Source organism: Protomyctophum parallelum (genome assembly GCF_964188405.1).
Source record: "Protomyctophum parallelum genome assembly, chromosome: 11".
Classification (NCBI taxonomy): domain Eukaryota; kingdom Metazoa; phylum Chordata; class Actinopteri; order Myctophiformes; family Myctophidae; genus Protomyctophum; species Protomyctophum parallelum.
The window spans coordinates 39,048,100-39,071,913 of record NC_139707.1 but is presented as its reverse complement, the minus strand read 5'-3'; the positions used below and the strand labels follow the sequence as shown (position 1 = coordinate 39,071,913).

Genomic DNA, 23,814 nt, shown 5'->3' with positions numbered 1-23,814 from the left:
CAAAATCATTAGTTTGTTTTATATGTCGCATTTAAGAATAGAGGGAGCCAGAGGGGTTAACACAATTATTATTCTCTTTCCTATCACAAATCTTACGACCATCCTGTGTCTAATTAAATGAAATTATGCAATGTTTTGGGAACTGAACATAATTTGGAAAGTTTCCGAAGACATTTTGTGGTCAAAATACGTCATATAATTAAATCTGTCATCCCCACTGTTTTTCTTTGCATAGATTATGGGAATAGACACACCACTAGGAGTCCCTCCTAGTGGTTTGGGGCAAAATGCACATGGTTTCAATTAGGATAGTGAAAAAAGAAAAGCAGTTCACTGCCCTCGGACATAATGTTTAAACGTGTATCATGAGCATGAGTGTATATTGCGTGCACGCGTACGTGCAACGGTGCATGTGTCAGTGTTAGATAAAGCACACAGTGGACCTCTGTCAGATCATAGTTTCCTGACTTCCAGAACAGACCATTTTTACCAGGAGTTCCAACCCTTAGATATGAGACTTTTTTCCTGGGCAGGAGCTCCTTGCCTCTTGCCTGTCCTGGTTCTTCTCACTGTCCTCTCAATCATAAGAGCTCACGAGGACAAACTCAAGGAGAGACACTACTATATTGCCGCTGTTCAGATTGACTGGGACTATTCAGGCGATGGACCACAAAGGTAGGGTTTATCATGTTTACTAGATGGTCTTGTCGCCATGCCTGATATGCTTTTAATTAGATGTAGCATTACATGTAGTCTTGTGTAATCATTTCATACTATCATTTGATCATTTAATGAGCATATATTCTTTTTTATTATATAAGAGGTGTATATTTTGTGAACAACTCTGGTAGGGCTGTCAGGCATTTCGGAGTGGACATGGATCTCATTTGCAACTATTCAGGGGTCATTTGGGAGGCTACTTTTTACGTGTTATTAATTAAAAATGTTCAATCATTGTTGTTGGTGTGGCTGATGTGAGATGAGAATTGTTGAGTCACTGTGCCCCACCTTTATACCAGGTCTGGTCACACCCATAAGAAAGTGGTCTTCAGAGAGTATGAGAGAGGCTTCAAGCAGGCAAAGACTCATCCCTCCTGGTTAGGTAAACGTGCTGTCTGTCTGAGTTGCATAACCGGGAACTGGTTTCTGCATTTCCCAATACAGTTCCCACCCAGATGAATAAATGTGGAAATTAACCGCATTGTGATGTAGATAGCTCTTGATGACAACAAACAAATAAAGTTAAAATATGACAGAATGAGTTACTGGGCGTCCAAATTGCTCTCCATCTCAGCAATACAAAATCACAGAGTGGCAGTTCATGAAGTCTGGCGCAATCGATCCCAACTGTCCCTCGCCCATACGTTGAACAATGCAAAAGGTTATTAACACTGAATCATCATTTCTGTGCGTCCCCCGTCACCTTTAGAATTATGGGAACTAATGGTCATCGCTTGAACACTTGAACACATTGCTGTGGACGTATGTTCATTTCTCAATACTTCCTGAGGCGGTTATTGTGACAGCATGGGGCTTTTTGCCCTGTGAGAGGATAACTACTATACATTGTCACAGTATGTATTGTACAACATGTCTGGGTATTATGTTGGCATTGATTGAATGAACTGTATTCTGTTAGGAGAACAACCCACAACTAATAATGTGGGTCAAGTGTTCACTCATAGACACACAATAACATAATATACATGTTATAATATACATAATATTCCATCAATTGTCACAATATAATGTATTACTTTCTGCAGCACACACAGTAAGGATACTGATTGTGGGGTATTAGACTAATATCCCCAAATACTTAAATTACCAGAGCAGAAAAAACAAACGTTTCGAAACGTATGTTTTTTTCCGCGCTCTAGTAGGCTACTTAAAGTCTTTTGGGAGCTTTTAACGGTGTGCAAACTTCGTCTTCGTTTTCAGTTTATTTGTTTTGTTCGAGCACCTGTTGAATTTACTGGGATGTGCCTGTACCTCCTGACCACTATAGTATTAGACTAATATCTTGTCTAATCACATACATAAAATAGTGCCACTAATTGATTTAGTAGTATAGTGTGTGAAGACTGAGGAGCGCTAGTGGGCTGAAGCCTTAATGACTAAACTTTAACCCAATTTTCTGCAGGCCTACTCGGACCCACGCTGAGGGGTCAAGTGGGAGAGGTCCTTGTCGTCACTTTCAGGAACATGGCGGACAGGCCATACAGCATCCATCCACATGGGATCGCTTACGGAAAACAGTCGGAGGGTTGGTACTGTTAAACACCACTACACATGTGAAAACAGTCAGGGTTGGTACTGTTAAACACGACTATAGGTACAGTCAGAGGGTTGGTACTGTTAAACACCACTACACGTGTCACGTGTCATGGCTGTTGTGGAAGCTTACTGTGGCCACGGAGGTTCACCCATCTGTTAAAACCCCTAAGGACACCAGACATGCTATAAAAAACTGAGCAAATGGTTTTTCCTAGGCTACTCTGGGTGCTCTTGAAGTACTGATTCATTTAAATACACAAAATTGGGCAATAGACAAACATCTGTGTTTGGCCTTTTCTTCAATATTAACTAGGATAAGCAGATTAAGGCAGTCAACAGTACTGAAGTCCAACAGCAAGCCCTGTTAAGCCTGTTCAATCAATTTGTGTCATTCCATACACAAAATAAGAAACAATTTCCTGGGACTGTGGATCAGGGGGGTTGAGACTAATCACAATTTAATTACGGTAATATTAAATGCACATAATAGAGGAAAACCTTGTTTTGGTTTATTTGACAAAGTACATATAATATATAATACATTTAACACTGACTGTACACAACACAGGCATTTTAAAACCATCGAGGATGGCACGGTCTTATTTTAATAACTGAAATTACGTAACAGACTCATGACTTGTGTACAGGAAACTCTTTAAATTATTAACTGCTCTACTAGGCTTAAACCTCCAGCATGTTTTGAGCATGAGTCTCCAGTTGACAGAGGAAGTGAGGACAACCCCATTGCACCCCTGCACTAGTTTTCTTGTGCACACAGCACACTGGATGTACCTCCATGCATTTTATTTCACATATTTTGTATATACTTTTGAAATATTTCACTTCATTATTTTTGTAAAAAGTAAAATCACACCCGTGTGAAGTGAGGGGCGCTCTTTTCCATTCATTGTCAATGGCATGTAATGTTTGTTAACACAAAAATACTGATTTGCTCAGACACATGACGTAAATTCTCTATTCATTGTCAATGGCATTTAATGTTTATGTTAGGACAATAATCTACACTATAGCTGAATATAGGAGTTCCATCCATGGTCTTGGCAGATCGAGTACTGACTGTACCTTTTAGTTAAATGATTATTAATATTCTTTCCTGCAATCATGATGATATGTTCTGATTGGAGCTGTTCTTCTCTGCCAGGAGCCCAGTATTTTGACAACACGTCACAGAAGGAGAAGGAGGATGACGTGGTACCACCCAATGGAGAGCACACGTATTACTGGGAGTTGACATCAGACGTGGCCCCCCAGATAAATGACCCAGATTGTCTCACCTACACCTATATGTCCCACTTCAGCATGGTGCAGGACTACAACACAGGCCTCGTTGGTGCCCTGCTCATCTGCAAGCCAGGTACTGTACACTATTCAGCATGCACCAACATAATCTGCAAGCCAGGTACATTATGCAACATGCAACTTAATGAACAGTGGTGAGATGAATCACTGAACACAATCACTCTGTCTTGTTTAATGTTTGACTATTGTAACTCCCTCCTTACTGGCCTACCGGCATGTGCACTTAAGCCCCTCTAACTGATCCAAAATGCTGCAGCTCGCTTGGTCTTCAACCAGCCAAAATTCTCACACGTCTCCCCCCTTCTCCGCTCCCTCCATTGGCTCCCGGTCGCTGCCCGCACAGAATACAAAACTCTGATGCTGGCATTCAAAGCAACCAAAGGCATGGCTCCCCCATATCTCACAAGTATGATCGTACACTACAAACCCTCTCGCGCACTCAGATCAGCCAAAGCAGGGAAGCTGGAGGTACCTTCACTAAACACGCCGGGACAATGCTCCACACGTCCCAAACTCTTCTCCCTTCTGGCTCCAAAACTATGGAATGCACTTCCCATCACAGTCAGAACTGCCCTAGCCTAGCCCCTTAGATAGTACTTTATGTAGACTTAGATAGTATTTTAAACAGACTTATAGCTTGTTACGTAGACCGCACTAGAATTGCATTTTATGTAGTCATAGCACTTTATAGTACACATGTATAATATATAATATTGTATAGTATGTATAGTTTACATAGATACTCCACTGTTACGTTCTTAGTTTATACATGATTCATGATAACTACTTTTTATATATGTGATGTATGCCATGCTTTTGTTATTGCTTAATGTAAGTCGCTCTGTATTAAGAGAGTCTGCTAAATGCCTAAATTGTAAATTGTTTGCTAGCTTTAGAGTACGTCTTGAGACCTTGTAGGAGCCTCAGTGTCTTTCAGTGAGTTGGTAGATTACAAGAGTTTTTAAGGGAGGGAATGACCTTGCTTGCAATAGCTCAACATAACGGAATGCAGACAGATAAGAAAGAACCCCACTGGACAAGGGCTTCTGTCTGCAAAAACAACATACAGTATTAAAAAGGACAGAGAAGCCAGGTGCACTGATTCTAATTCCATCACAACCATCATCTGCAAGATTGAATTTAAAAACTGTGATACAATGTTTGGGAAGAAATTAGTTATGAAATAGTATTGGAAATACAGTATTTAGCCCAAACACTCACACACATTCTCTCTCTCCCTCCATCACACCATACTCTCTTCTTCCTATCTTTTATTTCCGCTCTCTTCCATGGTCGGTCTGAGTGTTTGTGTCTCACTGTCTGTCTTGTCTATTTCTGGCTTTCAACAGGCAGTCTGGACGAGTTGGGGGAACAGTTCCGGTTCCACCATGAATATGTGTTCCTGTTTGGGGTGTTTGATGAGAGACAGAGCTGGTACCGCCAAGGCCACGGCACAGACAACCAAGTCAAATACACCATCAATGGATACACAAGTGGATCCCTACCCGGTCAGTTAGTCAAGCCTGATGTATTGACCCGGTCAGTTAGTCAAGCCTAATGTATTGACCCGGTCAGTTAGTCAAGCCTAATGTATTCTCTGTCCACAATGGTGTCATCTGTGACTTGTTTTGAGCTCTTGTAGATTTGCTATTTTTGCTGTTTGACACCAGATTTACGGACCAGATCGGTCCTTTGTGGTTCATATTGATCGATATAATTATTTTCATAATTGGTTAATGTCAATTCATCTGTCAATTTCTTTTCCATTATTTGATTAATCAGTGTGAATAATTTAGAAACTTAAATAGTTGATAAACTATAACATGATTGTGAATGATTCATTGCTAAAAGAAAAAATATGAATGACTTAAATTTAATCAGCCAAAATATCCACATGTGACCATGCGAATAGCACTGGCAGTAAACTCAAGAGAAAATAGATAAGAAAGAAAGAAAGAAAGAAAGTTACTATGTTTACCCAGGGTAACTGGACTAAGCTCAATAACTTGTTTACAGCCAGGCACTGCTCATAGAACATTTCATGGTAGGGGTTCAATGCCTTGTTCAAGGGCACTTCAGCGGTGGTAATTTTAACGTGCCGGTCCGGGGATACGAACTAGTGACCTTCCGATATCAAGACCGCTCCGCAAACCGTTCATCCACCGCTGCCCCTAAGATAACCTGTGGCTTTCTTCTCCCCCCAGATGTCAGTATTTGTGCTCACAGCGCTGTGAGCCTGCACCTGATGGGCATGAATTCAGAGCCCGAGGTGTTCTCTGTCCATATGAACGGGCAGGTGTTTCAGCAGGCTGGGCACAAAGTGTCATCTGTGGGCCTGGTCAGCGGCTCTGCCACCACGGCCAGCATGACAGCTGTTCACCCTGGCAGGTGGATGCTGTCCTCACACACCACCAAACACCTGGAAGGTATGAACAAGCGTTCCGTTTATCACACTACAGATATGGTATATCTTCCAAATCCCCAACCTCCCTGAGACTGGGAGGTTGGGGTTCAATCCCCGGCCGGGTCATACCAAAGACTGTAAAAATGGGACCCAGTGCCTCCCTGCTTGACACTCAGCATCAAGGGTTGGATTGGGGGTAAGTCCCTGCGACATACTAGCGTCATGTCCAGGGGGTGTACTACTTACATCAAGCTGCCTCACGCTACAGAAACAGGAGATAGGCTCCTGCCCTATGGGCCTCATGGCTCGGCAAGGCTACTTACTTATAACTGGTATAACAAAAATGAAGCATGTAGAGTATAGTAGGTTTATACAACCTCTTGAACTAATTCAATTTCCTTACAAGGTAGAGAGCGCATTGAGATATTATAAATGCAATGAAGTACCTTCAAATGGACCTTTACTGCACTTTTATCAATAATTGTTTCCCCTCTAGCCGGCCTGCATGGTTTTGTGGATGTGAAGTTCTGTGCTGGCTTTATGGCACCCGAGCAGAGGCTGACCATTCAGCAAAGACGTGAGAGCAAGGTGTGGAAGTACTACATCGCTGCCGAGGAGATTATCTGGAACTACGCGCCCAACATGCCAGATTCCATTGACAAGTAAAAAAATATATATTCACTGATCTGATCCTTGATGAAATGAAATTCACACCCGTGTGAAGTGCTCTTATCGTCATACATCATCGCATCGTCCTCAATTTTCTGTCCTCACTTTTCATCCTCAATCGCGTGATTGTGAAGATGTATGATGATAAGAGCGCCCCTCACTTCACACGAGTGGGATTATTTTTATTATTTAAGCTGCCTTGTATAGCGTTGATTGATTGATTGATTATTTTATTAGACAATAACAAATGCAAAACAGTACATGGTACAGTCAAAGCACATTTTTATCCAAAAGGATAGCACCGAAAAAAGACCTTGCGGCCTTGTTTCCATTCGGGATCCCATGCATTCATTCACAACACAATGATGACAGTAATCGAGATACCTCAAAAACATGATAACTATTTACAGGTGTAAGTACAAAAACATCTAAATACAAATAGATCACTCGGAGGGGGGTATAGGGCGGTTGGGCAGTCATCTTCTCTCATTTTGACCCGCTGACATTGATAGGTGATTTTTCAGACCGGTTTTTAAAGGAAGCCAGTGATTTGTTTGTTTTGAGGGAAGGGGGCAGGGCATTCCTGGTAGTGCTGTGGAAAGTGAATTTACCCATTATTTGTTCTATATGTGGGCGGCACCAGATCATTATTTATACTCCCTCTAGTGTTGTGGCTGTGAGAGTTGCTCACCCTTGTGAGGTAATCAGTTAAGTAAATGCGGACTGAGGGCACAGAGGGCAGGGCTGAATTTACAATTTTGAAAGTCAGCCCCATTTTCAACTGCTTGACTCTGTCTTCTACCCGGAGCCATCCTATGCCATCAAAATGCGTTGAGTGGAAAACTATTGTACCAAGGCTGCTTGCTTTGTCTGTCTGTGTACATGTCACTCAATCCATAAATCTGTTTTAGGGACTTCAAGTTAGACTACCTGACACCAGGCTTGAATCGAATCGGTGGAAAGTACAGGAAGGCGTTGTACACGCAGTACACAGACGATACGTTCACTGTGAGAGCAGAGAACCAGCAGAGGAAGGACGAGGTTGGCATCTTGGGCCCAGTGATCAGAGCCCAGATCAGAGACGTTATCAAGGTGACATCACACTCCCACGACTCACCTTCTGACTATAGCACATATATATAGATACTGGCTCTCACGTACATCTGTCTTTATCAGATTTACTTCAAGAACATGGCCTCCAGGCCCTACAGCATCTACCCACATGGACTGACCATAGAGAAATCACAAGAAGGGGTCAACTACCCACCGGGAGGTACTGTGTCTTTCTGTTGATGGTGTTTTCAGAGGTAACATTTATTTAAGCCTAAATCTGAATTTCAATTAAATGAAAACACAACAGAATACCATAGAACACAACACAACAAAGCATCTTATTCTGATTATGCATCTTTACCCTGCATTTAAGTCTAATATATGAGTTAAAATCTTGTGAACAAATCTCTCTGTCTTTCCTCCAACTTTAGTTGTAATGGGCTGTCCGCTCCACTTACATAACAAATGTATAGGATAGAATAGAAACAGAGATGGATTATCATGACTTGCTCTCTTAGAATACCGGTACATACAGTACAAACATTGGGGAACTTTTTGCTGAAACAAAGCTTAACCTCTGGCTTTTCAGTGCCAACATACATGCAGTTCCTTTTCCATAATGTTCTTAATTTGAAGAACCCCATACATACACAGCAATAAATCTACCTTTTTATTTCCTGGCTCCCAAGCTGTGGAATAAACCTCTTCAGACTAACCCTCTAGCACTATGTTGGGTACTTGTTGTTCACATATTATGTTATTTACTGTAGATAGACATAATGTATACTGTGTACTGTGTAGTACTAGTGTCTGCTAGGTTTGATCATGTTCACATCAGGGCACATACCCAATTTGCCCTGGCAGTTCTCCATCACTGAATAGAAGTGATACTTGCCTGTGTCCTCCCAGGGAACCAGACTCATGGTGTCCAACCAGGCCAGACTCACATCTACACGTGGAAAGTGGTGGAGCAGGACGAGCCATTGGATGGAGACTCCCGGTGTCTCACGCGCATGTACCACAGCGCGGTGGACACACCTCGAGACATCGCCTCAGGACTCGTGGGACCGATCCTCATCTGCAAGAGTCAGTCCCTCAATGTCAGAAATGTGCAGGTAATGTACTCACACGTTTCACACAGACACTATTAAGACATCTGCATTATGCTTTTTTTCCCCCAGTAAGATAACATTGTAGTTTGTCACCATGTGTCAATATTACAGAGAACTTGCATAACAAACAAAATGCTTGTAACAGTAAACAGTTAACGGTTATAACAGTATTAAAGGTTTTATGACATTCATTTTCATTTATTTGTATTTTTTCTTTTAGGTTTTATGACCTCAATTACACCCAAAAAACCTGAACTTTGAACATTCAGTGGATTTTCTGTGGTCTGAAGTTTTCTTTGGGGTTTGGAAGCCTTTTGAGCTACACTGAAAACAGGCAACACAGTGAAAACAGTGACATCTGCTGGCAAATCCCATTGACATATATGGGATTTGCAGGAAAATCAGAGCACCTGTTTGAGCCAGAAAACCCCAGATCACAGAAAATCTACTGAATATTAAAAGTTCATGTTTTTTGGGTGCAATTGAGATTAGAAAACCTAAAAAAAAATAAGAACAATTCCAAAACCTTTTTTTTAATGTCACAATCCCTTTAAAGCTAAACTACGAAAGATTCAACACAAGGGTTTATTTGTCACTCATGTACAAGCAGTGAAATGTTGGTGTGACATTACCTCTCGTTGCCACTTGGGGGCACTAAAATACAAAGTGTGAATTCTCTCCAGTGCCGTTTTATTTTATCCTGCTTAGATGAACCCAGTTTAAATTTTTATGTTTTTCTTTTATAGCTGAAATCAGACAAAGAGCAACATGCCATGTTTGCAGTCTTTGATGAAAACAAGAGCTGGTACCTGGATAAGAACATTCGCACCTACAGTGATCTATCCAGAGTCAACAAGGCAGACCCTGACTTTTATAAATCTAATGTTATGCACAGTGAGTTCTGCTACAAATCTTCATCACCCTTTTACTGTACAGTACTCAAAATGTCTTATTCACCATATCACATCAAAGGCCTACCATCTATCTACAGTATCATACAACCGGATTTGTGTGATGAATTTACATCAGTTGTTTTCAACCCTTTTCATTCAAGGTCCATTACTGAATTTGAGCCACGGACCACTGAGATTTATAGCCTGGCTAATAAGCCAGACTAATATCACACAACACTGTCGCGGTGGCAATTTATTTTTGCCAACGGCTGATTCGGTCTGGCTTATTAGCCAGGCTATGCGATTTAGCCTCTCGGACCCAAAACTTTGAATATTTTGTTGGAGAAGATTTTGTACACAATTCCATTATTATCTGGATATAATTATTCTAAATTCTCTAATTGTTTATAGGCTATTTCTTGTAAATTAAGTAATGCAGATTAACAAGAATTTAACTCTTGAGAGCGTACAATATCGTTTCATGTTATGCTCTCAAGAGTTAAAGATCTAAATAAGGGTTACCAACTCTCCATCATGTAGCTGGGGACCACCTGGAGCCCCCCTGTACCATTGTATTTCTGACCCATATTACAGTATTTATCGATGTTTTGTCCCTGCAGCGATCAACGGCTATGTGTTTGAGAGTGGTCAGACCCTGGGCTTCTGTAATGGGGAGATTGCAACGTGGCACATGTCCAGTATAGGTGCACAGGACTACATCCAGACGGCCACCTTCTACGGACACACGTTTGAGCTGAATGAGCGCACGGAGGACTTCCTCAGCCTCTTCCCCATGACTGGAGAGACCATCTCCATGAACATGGACAATGTTGGTAAGTCGTGGGCCGTGGCTTACAGTGACTTTTTATGTAACATTGCACAGTTGTTTGTGATCTGTAAAATGTGTAATCCTCAGATCAGTCTGATCCTTTGGTTTAGCATAGATGAGGGTTCAGTGTTAATTATGATGTCATCATCACAGATAAGTACAACTTACACCCCATGTACTTCATTGACCAGAGCCCCCCAGGGATCACCAAGGGCTCCATTTTCGTCCCCGCTAAACCCCTTATCCCTAAACTTCTTAGCCTTTTTCTTTTTTACTATTTTGCTAAACATTTTTGAATAGTTAAAATAGCCAGTCTACAAGCTCACAACGTGTCAATGTAGATTGGGTAGTTGAACTATTCAAAAATGTTTTTCAAAAAAGTAAAAGAAGTTTAGGGATAAGGGGTTCAGCAGTGACGAAAATGGAGCCCCAAATAGCCACAAATAGATAGATCTACAAGCTTGCATTGCAACACGATGTGAGCTTGTAAAACAGATATCTTTGTCAAATGTTCGGTTCCAGAGTAGGGATGATAGGGTCAGGTGGCCAAATATAGACCACAGATGACCAATGCATACTGTATGTCTCCTTTGAATCAGGCATCTGGCTCCTGGCTTCCCTCAACTCCCATGAGACAACCAAAGGGATGAGAGTAAAGTTCCGGGATGTGGAGTGCTTCCGTGACTATCAGTATGAATATTCAGACTACGAGGAAACAGGAGGCAAACAGGAAGACTTTACGATTTGGAAGCCTCCTAGTTCAGAAGAAGAAGAAGAGAAAAAAGAGGAGGCAAGCATTGCGTTAATGTTAAAAAACAAGGAGGAGGAAGAGGTTGTGGTTGATGATTACACAGCTATGTTTGCAGACGAACTCGGCCTCAGGTCTCATAAGAACAAGTCCCAAAACTCGGATATGGAGGAGTTGGATCTCTCCGGCTTCGACGACTATGGTGTGTCTGGACGTGGTGTGGGTGCCACTGAGAAGGGAAAGAATGGGAATGACAGCGTTCCTTCAGAGCCTGAATCAAATAGCACCGTAGAATCTGAGCAGCGAAGGTTTGAAGGCTCCTACCACACAACGAATACTTTGTTGAACCAAAGCATCGGTGAAAATCAAACCCAGACACAGAATAGCACTGCTTCGGGTGGCTCAATTCTTCACAACATCTCTGTGCCAGAGAACAACACACGTTATAACACCAGTGTACTGCTGAGAGAGAACAACATTACAGAAGCAAAACATATAACCAGACATGGTAGCTCAGTCTTGGAGGACAAGATAATTAATTTAACCCAAACCGGTGTAAACCAGAGTTCTGTGAACACGAACCAGGGTGGGGATTCGGAGGAGAGAATCACCAGAGGAGACGTGTTCTACTACTCTGAAACCGATCGTCACCACAACAACACGGAGGAGACGGTGCTCCTGGATGCGAGGGCCAAGATGGCGTCTGCATCAGACAACGAGACCGCCATGAAGGAAGACCTGTCATCTGGTCAACATGCCTTATCAACACGTCTTCTCAACACGACAATTCATAATGTGAGTTTAGCATTTAATATAGACAACATAACGACAGACACTAGCAATGTCACGGACACGTTATCAGGACATGCTAGCTCAGTCTTGGAGGACAAGAGTGTAAACCAGAGTTCTGCCAACATGACCCAGGGTGAGGATTCAGAGGACAAAATCACAGGAGGAGACGTCTTAACTGCTCTGAACCACACCTCCAACACCACAGGAGGAGACGCCTTAACTGCTCTGAACCACACCTCCAACACCACAGGAGGAGACGTCTTAACTGCTCTGAACCACACCTCCAACACCACAGGGGAGACGGCGGTCCCAGATGCAGGGGCCAGGACAGAGAGTGAGACTCTCATTCATGAAGATCCAACATCTGGTCAAAATGTCTCATCAACGGGCAATGCATCTCTAACTGCAGTTTCATCCATTGAGAACGCAACAGTGGCGAATCATAATGCAACATTTGATATGTCAAAAGATGTAGCAAACCATTCATGGTCCAATTCCAGCGCTGCGGCTTCACATTTTAACACCAGCAACACAGACAGCTTCAACCTAACCAGCACCGAAGTGATGGTGGAAGGAGGCAGTAATGTGACGAACGTACATGATATGCAGAACACGACAGCGGGACAGGAGTATGGAAATCCAATTAATTCCTCTTCAGAAGAAACTAATTCCAGCGTCGATTCCAATCAACATGAAAATAATACGAGCGTGTCGTCAAGTGAATCTACAGGTTCTGTCTGGGACAGTCCCCATGTTCCGGACAGTAGCAGCTCTGAGGAGGGGAGTGACAGCGGTGAGGATGTGGTCATGATCTACCTACAGAACAACAGCTCGGAAGCGATCAAAACCACCTCCCTCCACTCCCAGGAACACAACTGGACCTACAACGGTTCACACCAGACGGTCCCCATGGAGCTACCCGACCACATGATCAAGTATATTTCAAACGGTCCGCCAAAGTCAACTGCTCCGCCGACCCCGACCACGACAAAGAAACCCAAAAGGACGGTGAACCTCAGACAGTGGCCCAAGAAAGGCCATGCCATGAAAACCAGGCGGAGGATAGCGTACAAGCCCCAGGCCAGGACTGGACCACCAGTGTCTTTATCTCCACGGGGCCTCAACCCTGCAGGAATGTCCCCACGTGGGTCACGGCCCGTCTACAGCAAGCCACGGTCCATCTCTAGCAAGGAAGATCTGATCAACACGCCGGTGGTCATCGGTGTGCCACGGCCCGATTTCAGAGACTATCAGTTATACGTACCCGGGGAAGACCCTGATCATCTCGACATACAGGACGACGTCAAAGAGAACGAGTACGAGTATGTGTCCTACATAGACCCCTACAGTAGCCAAAAAGAAATCACCCTGGACGAGACTACTAAATACTACCTAAAAACAGCTGGCACCAACGTCAAAACGTACTTCATTTCTGCAGAGGAAGTAGTCTGGGACTATGGCGGCTATGGACATAGGTAAGCACCGGGGTAGAATGACACGCACTGCCATAAGAAAGATGGCATATTTGAGGATATTATACTAACTGTGAACAAAGATACATACATACATACTAGTGTACACTAACTCGTTTCACCGCAGGCGGCAAGAGAAGACGCTTCAAAGCATGGAGGAAACCAAGTTCACCAAGGTGGTGTTCCGGCAATACCTGGACAGTGACTTCACCACCCCAGACCTCCGGGGGGAGCTGGAGGAGCACCTGGGCATCCTGGGGCCGCTCATCAAGGCCGAAGTTGGACAGAGCATCTTGGTAAGCTTACTAGGTGGTGCCACACTATCAAAAGAGCCGCGCACAGCTTCAAAACCGGGTTTTTAAGACAGCTGGTGGATGGAAAAGAAGCTCCACTTCCGCGGACGACTTGCACGACGGCCAGATTCCCGGGAAAGCGCTCTCCTCCGCGTCAATCGTCCGCGGAGGTGGAGCTTAATTCCCATCCACCAGCTGTCTAAAAAAACAGCTGCGCACACGCATCACAGCTTCATCTGTCCGCGGCACAAAACCGTTTTGCGCTTAGGTGTGGAAAGGGCTTAAGCATGAGTGTGAAGTTATAGTGCAACTACAGTTTCACACGCATCCCTAAAGTAGCGAAAATAGCAGATCTACTTCTGCACGACAATGTCATATGACAAAGTCTAACATATAGGACACTGATTTATGAAAAAAAAACATAAAAATATGAAATATTGGGCGCCCTCTGGCCTAGTGGTCCAGGAGGCACATACCACACGTAGCCACACTTTTCCTGGGCTGTGTGTGCTCCAGTTCCTGTCGATTTGATCCAATGAAAGCCAATAAAACTGGTCAGATGACCAATGATATCCAATGAAATCAACAGGAACTGGAGCACACACAGCCCAGGAAAAGTGTGGATAGGCGCATGCCTGACAGCATGTCGCGGGTTCGAGTCCCAATTCCGATGACCTTTGCTGCGTGTCATTCCCAGTCTCTCCCTCTCCCTCCCTCCCTCCCTCCCTCCCTCCCTCTCTGTGGCATACCAAAGACCACTTTTGGAGCTCGACCTCATATGATCTATGCAAATATGGATTATTTAAAACTATCCACTCACCATCTGGTCTTCCTGGATTGTAGGTGATCTTCAGAAACAAGGCCAGTCGTCCTTTCTCCTTGCACCCAAATGGGGTTACCTATAACAAGCAGGCCGAGGGCCTGGAGTATGACGATGAGTCTAAATACTGGTATAAATATGACAATGAGGTTCAACCCAACACCACCTTCACGTACCTGTGGAAGGTCCCTGCCAGGGTCGGACCATCGAAAGACGAGTCTTCCTGTCGGACCTGGGCGTACTATTCTGGGGTTAATCCTGTGAGTAAAGAAAAATAGAGTAATATTCCTTCAAAGTATTCTAGAAAAATTATAACTTTTGTGAATTAAACGTCTACTGTCAGTTCAATTTCTATTATCAGATTTCTTGAATTATATATATATATAAAAAAAAAATATTGTGAAAAGTGAAACTTCCATTGCACATGAAGTGAAATATTTCAAACCTTTCTTTTTTAATCTTGATTAATTCAGCTCAAAAATCCAGTATCTCAAAATATTAGAATATATTACATTGAAAAAATATTTATAATAGAGAAATGTTGACCATCTGAAAAGTAGGTTGTCCATTTATGCACTCAATACTTGATCATGCCACCATCCCCTGGTTTGCTTTGATAGCGTCTGCATTGTTGGTAATGGTGTCTCACCTCTTCCCGTCTGTGTTGGCACAATGTTTGTGTTGGCACATTTAATGTTTGTGTTGGCACAAAAAGCCGATCGTTAGCAAACCAGTTACTAGTAGTTTTTGCACTGTGGAAAGGTGCCAAATTCGGAAGGTTGACATTTCTGTATTATAAAACTTTCTTCTTTTTTGTTCTTATACAAGACTAATATTTTAAAAGAAAAATTATAATATAAACCATGTGAAGTGAGGGGCACTCTTATCATCGTACATCATCATGACGTAACATGTCGATTTGCTCAGACACATATGACGTAAATTCTCCTTTCATTGTCAATGGCAAATGTGACACGAGTTATGACAAAAAGCTGTGTAACTCGAAAATGACTAATATTTATTCATTTTTCATGAGCTATACCGTAAAAAATAATCAAGATTAAAAGAAAAAAGGTTTCACTTTTATGCAATGAATCTAGAATATATGCATGTTTCCCCACAATATTATATTTTTTTATGCACCATGTATAAATGTATATATATCACTGAATCTTCATGTAAGAATATTTCTGAACACTGTAAATACAAAACGTTCTATAGGAGAGGGATATCCACTCCGGTTTGATCGGGCCTTTGCTAGTGTGTCGGGAGGGCACGCTGCGCCAGAAGTTGCTCGACATGCGGGAGTTTGTGCTGCTCTTCATGACCTTCGACGAGACGCGGAGCTGGTACTACGACAGGAACCGGGAGATGATGGAGAGGACCAACCAAAGGGCAGTCAGGGACCCCAACTTCAGAGAGAACCTCAAGTTCCCGTGTAAGTAGTAGCCTTATGGGCCATGAGGCCCATAGGGGCAGGAGCCCATCTCCTGTTTCTGTAGCGTGAGGCAGCTTGATGTACAAGTACACCCCCTGGACATGACGCTAGTATGTCGCAGGGACTTACCCCCAATGCAACCCTTGATGCTAAGTGTCAAGCAGTTACTGTAGGCACTGGGTCCCATTTTTAGTCTTTGGTATGACCTGGCTGGGGATCGAACCCCGACCTCCCAGTCTCAGGGCGGACACTCTTAGCCTGGTTAATAAACCAGACCGAATCAGCCGTTGGCAAATTAGTGCGATATTAGTCTGGTTTATTAACCAGGCTAGGACACTCTAACCACAAGGCCACTGAGCTGGTTACAAGTTCCCGTGTAAGAACGCCCATAATTCACAGATTTATATTCAAGTTGATTGACTGAAATCCTCAGTGTTGGGTCCATGCTTACTGTCATAGACGGAGTATTTTACTGCGTATATTTCACAAGAATATAGCTGACCATCTGTGTCAAATACTTCCCCCCCATATACTAAGAACTATTAAAAGGTACGGTAAGGGCACGTGATATATTTTTGTTAAACTAATGTATAGCAATGATTACTATCAGAATATAGTGCTTTAACCTTTCAACAACAAACGTTTAGTTTTAACCACAAAATATAAATATCAAGCACCCCTACTACGTTAAATACATTTACAAATAGAATAGCTAGAATGTTGATTACTATTGTCCATCACTGATGTCTCCTGTGTTGTGTCCCCCAGCCATCAATGGCATCGTGTACAGCCTGAAGGGGCTGAGGATGTACACAGACCAGATGGTTCGCTGGCACCTGTTGAACATGGGCTCTCAGAGGGACGTTCACAGCGTCTACTTCCACGGACAGACCTTCCTCCACAAGCAGACAAAGAGTCACCGACAGGCTGTCTTCCCGCTGTTGCCTGGTTAGCGCCGCTTCCGTTGCAGTCTGATGTATAGGTTTTATTCCGAATTAAAAAATCACCAGCACTCACAGAAATGTGCTTTAGCAGCATACGCGTCTGCTTCCCGTGCCTATACCTTCTGAGCTGTGCACACCAGTAACGAAACTACTTGTTGAGACTTGAGTTGTAAACTCTTATATTGTATAACGTACAGCAAAAACTATTGATGTAACCCAAAATAAGCACTTGTGCCAAAAATATGTCCCCTCACCTTGCCATTTCTGTCCCAGGGGGCTTTGCCACTCTGGAGATGAAGCCGTCCAAGCCTGGCCTTTGGCAGCTGGAGACAGAGGTTGGCTTCAACCAGCAGAACGGCATGCAGACCCTCTTCCTGGTTCTCGATAAAGGTACGAGCCACTCAACACTAGACCACCAAAGTTAGAACACAATTTCATTGTCATTTTGTTCTGTTACTTTATATTCCGTAACATTGCTCATGTATCTTTCCTAGAATGCTACTATCCCCTGGGACTAAGTTCTGGGAGTGTGAAAGACGGTCAGATCACTGCTAACCATACCAGAGGTAAACATGATATATAGTATAGTATATATAGTATCCTTCCTACTAACATACTGTATCTTTCATAGTCCTACTGTATCACAGCCACAGTGGCCTGTAAAAGTATTGCATTGAATATAGATCTCTTAATTAATTTAACTAATCTATCTATTTGGACCCCGGCCCTTTATGAATTATGACTCTTCTTATTCCTTCTGCCTGCCTGTCTCCGTCCGTCCGAGTTATCACCTGTGATACACACTAAATATTAAGTAAATAAATAAATATTGTGAAGTTGGCCGACCGGCCAAGGCTCCAAAAAGGGTTTTTTATTCACCTTTCCAGTCCAGTGCAGATTATAGTACAGTGCAGCCTCGGCAAAGACGATGACAAAAAACAAGATTTGGCCAAAATAACAATTGTACACACATAAACATACTTGAAGACAACACTACTGAAGAACACCTAAAACAACAAGAAGCTGTAACAGGCCATGTCATGTTCCATACCCTTACTTTCCAAAGGGCCCTGGCAGCTCTCACTCAGGCTGTTACCTGTGTGTCAACCAAGGTCTAACTAACTAACATATCACCTGCAGGCTCCCTTTTATAGGAGTGAGACATACCAAACCACATTACAGCAATTGGCAATTCAATTAACTCACCATAAGCAAACAAAAGGCCAATGAGTAAACACACCCTTACTGAAGGTTTTACCCTTAACTTAACCATGAAATTCCAGACGTCCATTCATACACAAACTATAGTTTTGTTTTAAATAAGATTGCTCTCGAAACAAACACCCCTCCTCCTCTGCAGCACTTGGCACCTTCCCAGTCAACAGGAATGCCACTGCAGAGGTGACTCTCCCAATCATTGTCTGTATATAGGGCACGGGCTGCCCCGTGACATTTATACTTCAAAATAAGTCTATACTTTAATGGGGATACAAAATGCATATAAATACATGTCTGCCTCTGTAGGATTCTGGGTACCTCATTTGGCCAGACTGAACAACCAGGGTAAATACAATGCATGGAGCACAGAGGGGGAACACAACTGGATTCAGGTACCTACTGTGTGTGTGTGTGTGTGTGTGTGTGTGTGTGTGTGTGTGTGTGTGTGTGTGTGTGTGTGTGTGTGTGTGTGTGTGTGTGTGTGTGTGTGTGTGTGTGTGTGTGTATGTGTGTGTGTGTGTGTGTGTGTGTGTGTGTGTGTGTGTGTGTGTGTGTGTGTGTGTGTGTGTGTGTGTGTGTGTGTGTGTGTGTAATATTGACATGTGTATGGAATAGTCAATAGAGGACACAATAAATGGCCTTCCTGTCTTGATTTCCATGTTTTTGTTCTTATTTGCTCATGTCCTGTTTGCGATAAATTGTATAGGCTTCCTCTGTTTTAACTGCTTTCATTTCCTTGTGCTATATGAATAAAATGTACTTTCTTACTTACTTGATAATGTCCCCATGTCTGATGTCTCCCCTGTCCCTTGATAATGTCCCCATGTCTGATGTCTCCCCTGTCCTTTGATAATGTCCCCATGTCTGATGTCTCCCCTGTCCCTTGATAATGTCCCCCATTTCCATGTCTGATGTCTCCCCTGTCCGTTGATAATGTTCCCATGTCCATGTCTGATGTCTCCCCTGTCCTTTGATAATGTCCCCATGTCTGATGTCTCCCCTGTCCTTTGATAATGTCCCCATGTCTGATGTCTCCCCTGTCCTTTGATAATGTCCCCATGTCTGATGTCTCCCCTGTCCTTTGATAATGTCCCCATGTCTGATGTCTCCCCTGTCCTTTGATAATGTCCCCATGTCTGATGTCTCCCCTGTCCTTTGATAATGTCCCCATGTCTGATGTCTCCCCTGTCCTTTGATAATGTCCCCATGTCTGATGTCTCCCCTGTCCCTTGATAATGTCTCCATGTCCATGTCTCCCCTGTCCCTTTGCCACAGGTGGACTTCCTGAGGCCGGTGGTGATCAGCCAGGTTGCCACGCAGGGCGCCCGGCAGATGATGTACGATCAGTACGTCACCAACTACACCGTCTCCTACAGCACCGACCGCAGGAAGTGGATCTACTACAAGGGCGATAGCAACAGGTTCAGGAAGGTGGGTGGAAGTTATACAGTAGCCAGTCCACACAGTTAAAGAGATATTTTGGGTCAATTCAAACTTAACGTAATTCATTAAAATGTCATTCTAAAATAATAATAAAATAATAATAATACTAATAATTAAAAACAAATCTCTTCATGCTGATGATTATAACGTGCACTTAAAAACTGTCTGCGGTGCTCACAAACGCCCAAGTGGTAGAATTTCCTCAAATATACCTTTAATCAATGCAAAAATACACCTTCAATAATTAAAAGGGGATGCAATTATCATCATCATCAAAACACATTTTAAACTACAACCTATACCCTACACTACAGAGTCATTACATAGTGATCCCTGAGTGATCATCCCTCTCTTATCTTTCTCTCACACAATCGCTCTCTCTCTGTCCACCTAGATATTCCCTGGGAACCAGGAAGCCTACGAGACGAAGGTGAACACCTTCTTCCCTCCTCTGATTGGCCGCTTCATTAGACTCCACCCTGTCAACTCTCACAACAACCCCACGCTACGCATGGAGTTCTACGGCTGTGAGCTTGACGGTAAGACATTGAGGGCCCCATTTTAGAGAACTATACCTTCTTTGATGCGTGGTGAAAGTTCTGCAAACTAGCTAGTAGCAGCTGCCTGCCTGTGATATCACGTGACTCCCTCCTCCAGGTTGCTCAGTGCCCCTGGGTATGGAGAGCAGGCGGATTGAGGACGGTCGCATTAAGGCCAGCTCCACCGCCACCAGCTGGTACTCTGGTCCCTGGAAGCCGTCCCTGGCACGGCTCAACATGCAGGGCACCATCAACGCATGGCAGGCTAAGGTACAACCCATATTCTGACCTGAGATCAGATTCTAAAAATGTCTTCTACATCCTGACAGTTTTCCATTCTGACCTGAGATCAGATTCTAAAAATGTCTTCTATGTCAGTCGCTCTTCGATAAAAAAGAAATAGCAGACCTACGAGCTCGTAGCGCGCCACTCGGTGGCGCGCTATGAGCTTGTAAATCTGCTATTTTTCAATAGCTAAAGCATAGCATAATGCTAACACCAAAAGGGGTTCCCGCCCAGAATGGATTAAGACAAATACACACAGCAAGCACATGCGTGATTCAAATGGCCGACGGTCAGTAACTCACATCCCCGTCTATTTGTTCTATACCCACCTTTTTATTTAATGTGACAATAAAGATGATTCTGATTTAATGTCAGTCTTAAACTTTGCGAAGGGTATTAAGGGATTGAGAACCACACAATCACGACTCCCAGAAAATGTCCCAGTCTGTCTATGCAGAATCGTGTAGGACGGTTTGTTCGAATTAAACTTTCTGTCTGTGTTCACACAATATTTGAGACTGATACATCTGACTCTCTCTCTGACTCACTCACGCTCTCTCTCTCTCTCTCTCTCTCTCTCTCTCTCTCTAGACGAGTAACATGTACCAGTGGCTACAGGTGGAGCTCGCCCAGGTGAAGAAAATCACGGGCATCGTCACACAGGGTGCCAAGGCAATCGGCACTGAGATGTATGTGATCTCCTACGCCCTGCAATACAGCAACGACGGCGTTCACTGGAACGACTACACGGATGACCCGGACTACACGTCAAAGGTACGCCAGCTGTTAGCCCATTCTGACCTGAGATCGGATTCATACGAGGTTTCCACTGGACACACATGTGGTCTGATTAACCCATTCTGACCTGAGATCAGATTCTAAAAATGTCAGTCGTTCTTCGATCTTTCAAAAATAGCAGACCTACAAGCTCGTAGTGGCGCGCTATGAGCTTGTAGATCTGCTATTTTTCAATAGCTAAAGCATAGCATGATGCTAACACCAAAATGGGTTCCCGTTTAGAATGACTCAAAGTCTTTCGAGACAGTATGTGTTTACAATTTACGCTTCTGCCTAACAGCCGCTGAAATCACAGAAGCGCTGATGAAAATGTGCTTCTGTTTTGGCTTTTGTAGTCTCGTGAATAAATCCTACTGAAAATGGAATCATAGAAGCCGAACTAGCTTGAAATTAGAAATTCCAAAATGTAATTGAAAGAAAATGGTTGCGAATTGCCATAAAAAAGGAAGGAAATGTGGAGCACAGGTCTCCGCCAGGGCAGGTATAGCTTATTGTGGGCCAGCGATGTTTCACGGCAATCGGAGGCTGTGTTCATGATTTGAGGTATTTTGTTCAAAACAGGCCACGTCTGCAAACTATGAAAGTCAATCTTAGCCAATCGGGATGGAATATGACAAATCTGACAGATCCGTCTTGATCACATGCCCATGGCCAGGGGCGAGAATCTAGTTTCGGCCACGCCTTTGGCCCCACGGAGACAATAACATTGAAATATTATTATGATGGTATACCCGCAAGAGGGATGCCAGGTTTGAAGTGTTTAACCCAATGAGACCTGAGACCAGATTCTACAAATGTCTTCTAAATCATGACAGTTTTCTGAAAAACCCTATGTTTCTATATCAGTGGTTCTCAAAATGTCATGTCAAGGACTCAAGGTTCGCTCTGAAACTATATATATTCAAAGATTTTCGCCACATTTTCAAGATTAAAAAAAAATAGCAGATCTACAAGCTCGTACTCGTAGATCTCACTATGAGCTTGTAGATCTGCTATTTTTCAATAGCTAAAGTATAGCATAACGCTTAAAACAACAAAAGGGGGTTAATGTACTGTAAGTTTAGTCGTTTCCAACCAACGTGAAAACAAAAGTCCACTCACTCACTGGATTTTCGTTTTGGGCAGCAGTATAGCTCGATGATTGAAGTCATTCAAAACATGTCCGTCACTTTCCCTTCCAGACGTTTATCGGGAACACGGACAACAACGGTCATGTGAAGAACTACATCTACCCTCCCATCTTCTCCCGCTTCGTACGGGTCCTCCCCAGGAGTTGGAGGAGTTCCATCACCATGAGAATAGAACTGCTGGGCTGTGACTTTGAGTGATATGGAACTCACGCAAGAAGAAAAAAATCACACCCGTGTGAACCGAGTGGTGCAACTCCCCTCTCTCTCCCCCCCCCCCCCCCCCCCCCTCCTCCTCTCTCCCTCTCTCTCTCTCTCTCATTAGCAGGCAACAGTGCAGCACTGTCTCTCTCTCTGTTTCTGGCAAACAGCGCCCCTACTGGTACTCAGATAATACTGGCGCTCATTAACGTCACATAGATAGGTGAACACAGACACACGGACATTGCTGTTCCTTGGAGTGGTTGCACCACTCAAAAACATATACTGGCACGCAGTCTATTATGTACAGTACAAACGTACATACTGTATGCAAGCACATATACCCTATACCCCCCCGCAACACGCACGCACACACACACACGCACGTGGTGTGTGTATAGGGTATATACCCCCCGCAACACGCACGCACACACACACACGCACGCACGTACCCAGTCTGTACGTGCAGTCAAAAACAAACGGGGATATCTGTAGGTTAAAATATCCACGTCTTGCTTTCCGGCCATTCCTCATTGTGACGTGTATATGTGAGAAGTTCAACAGCTACAGTTAGCTCTACTGTATCATAAATCAGCATTCATGCCGCCAGGGGGACTCGAGTTTCATCTATCTAGGAAGGGATGCTGCAACCAATAATATACCAGACAGTGTTATTGCCTTTTCCTTACATGCTGTAGGAAATGAACATGGATGAAATGTACACACTTTTATATACATTGCATTGTGTCGTGAATTAATGTGAATGAATGTAAATATGTAAGTAGTATAAGTTTATTTTATTTGTCAATAAATCTAATTACCCTTTACTGTATTCAGTGGATGAATTAAATGCTGTCAAATCACATTAAAGCCTAGAGCATTAAAGGTCTGGAGGGAAACTTTCTATAATGAGAGAATGTTATATATACACATGGCATGGCTATAATAATAACCCAGTTCGTGTGGGAGGCCGGATATCAGTATGTCAGCTGTTCCCAAACTTTTTAGCTCAAAATCTTTTAATTTGCCTAGGACCTAAATTATAGTGAAAATAGTAGATCAGTTCACGTTGCGAGCTCGTAAATCTGCTATTTTCACAACTCCTTAACGCTATTTGAATTATTACATTTTATTTATGA

General features: G+C 43.2%; 1 protein-coding gene across 1 annotated transcript; it reads left to right on the top strand.

Annotated features, from left to right (window-relative positions):
• The first annotated feature begins 479 nt into the window (after positions 1-479).
• f5 (coagulation factor V) lies at positions 480-23,041 on the top strand. Its single transcript, XM_083776794.1, has 25 exons — positions 480-675; positions 1,020-1,102; positions 2,144-2,266; positions 3,440-3,652; positions 4,947-5,105; positions 5,802-6,023; positions 6,498-6,663; positions 7,582-7,762; positions 7,847-7,943; positions 8,633-8,838; positions 9,582-9,729; positions 10,349-10,561; positions 11,157-13,572; positions 13,697-13,865; positions 14,706-14,942; positions 15,904-16,120; positions 16,889-17,068; positions 17,338-17,454; positions 17,559-17,630; positions 18,589-18,674; positions 19,558-19,713; positions 20,120-20,264; positions 20,383-20,534; positions 21,141-21,323; positions 22,529-23,041. The coding sequence occupies exons 1-25, from the start codon at positions 512-514 to the stop codon at positions 22,673-22,675; spliced, it is 6,252 nt and encodes a 2,083-aa protein (XP_083632920.1). The 5' UTR covers positions 480-511; the 3' UTR covers positions 22,676-23,041.
• Positions 23,042-23,814: the final 773 nt, after the last annotated feature.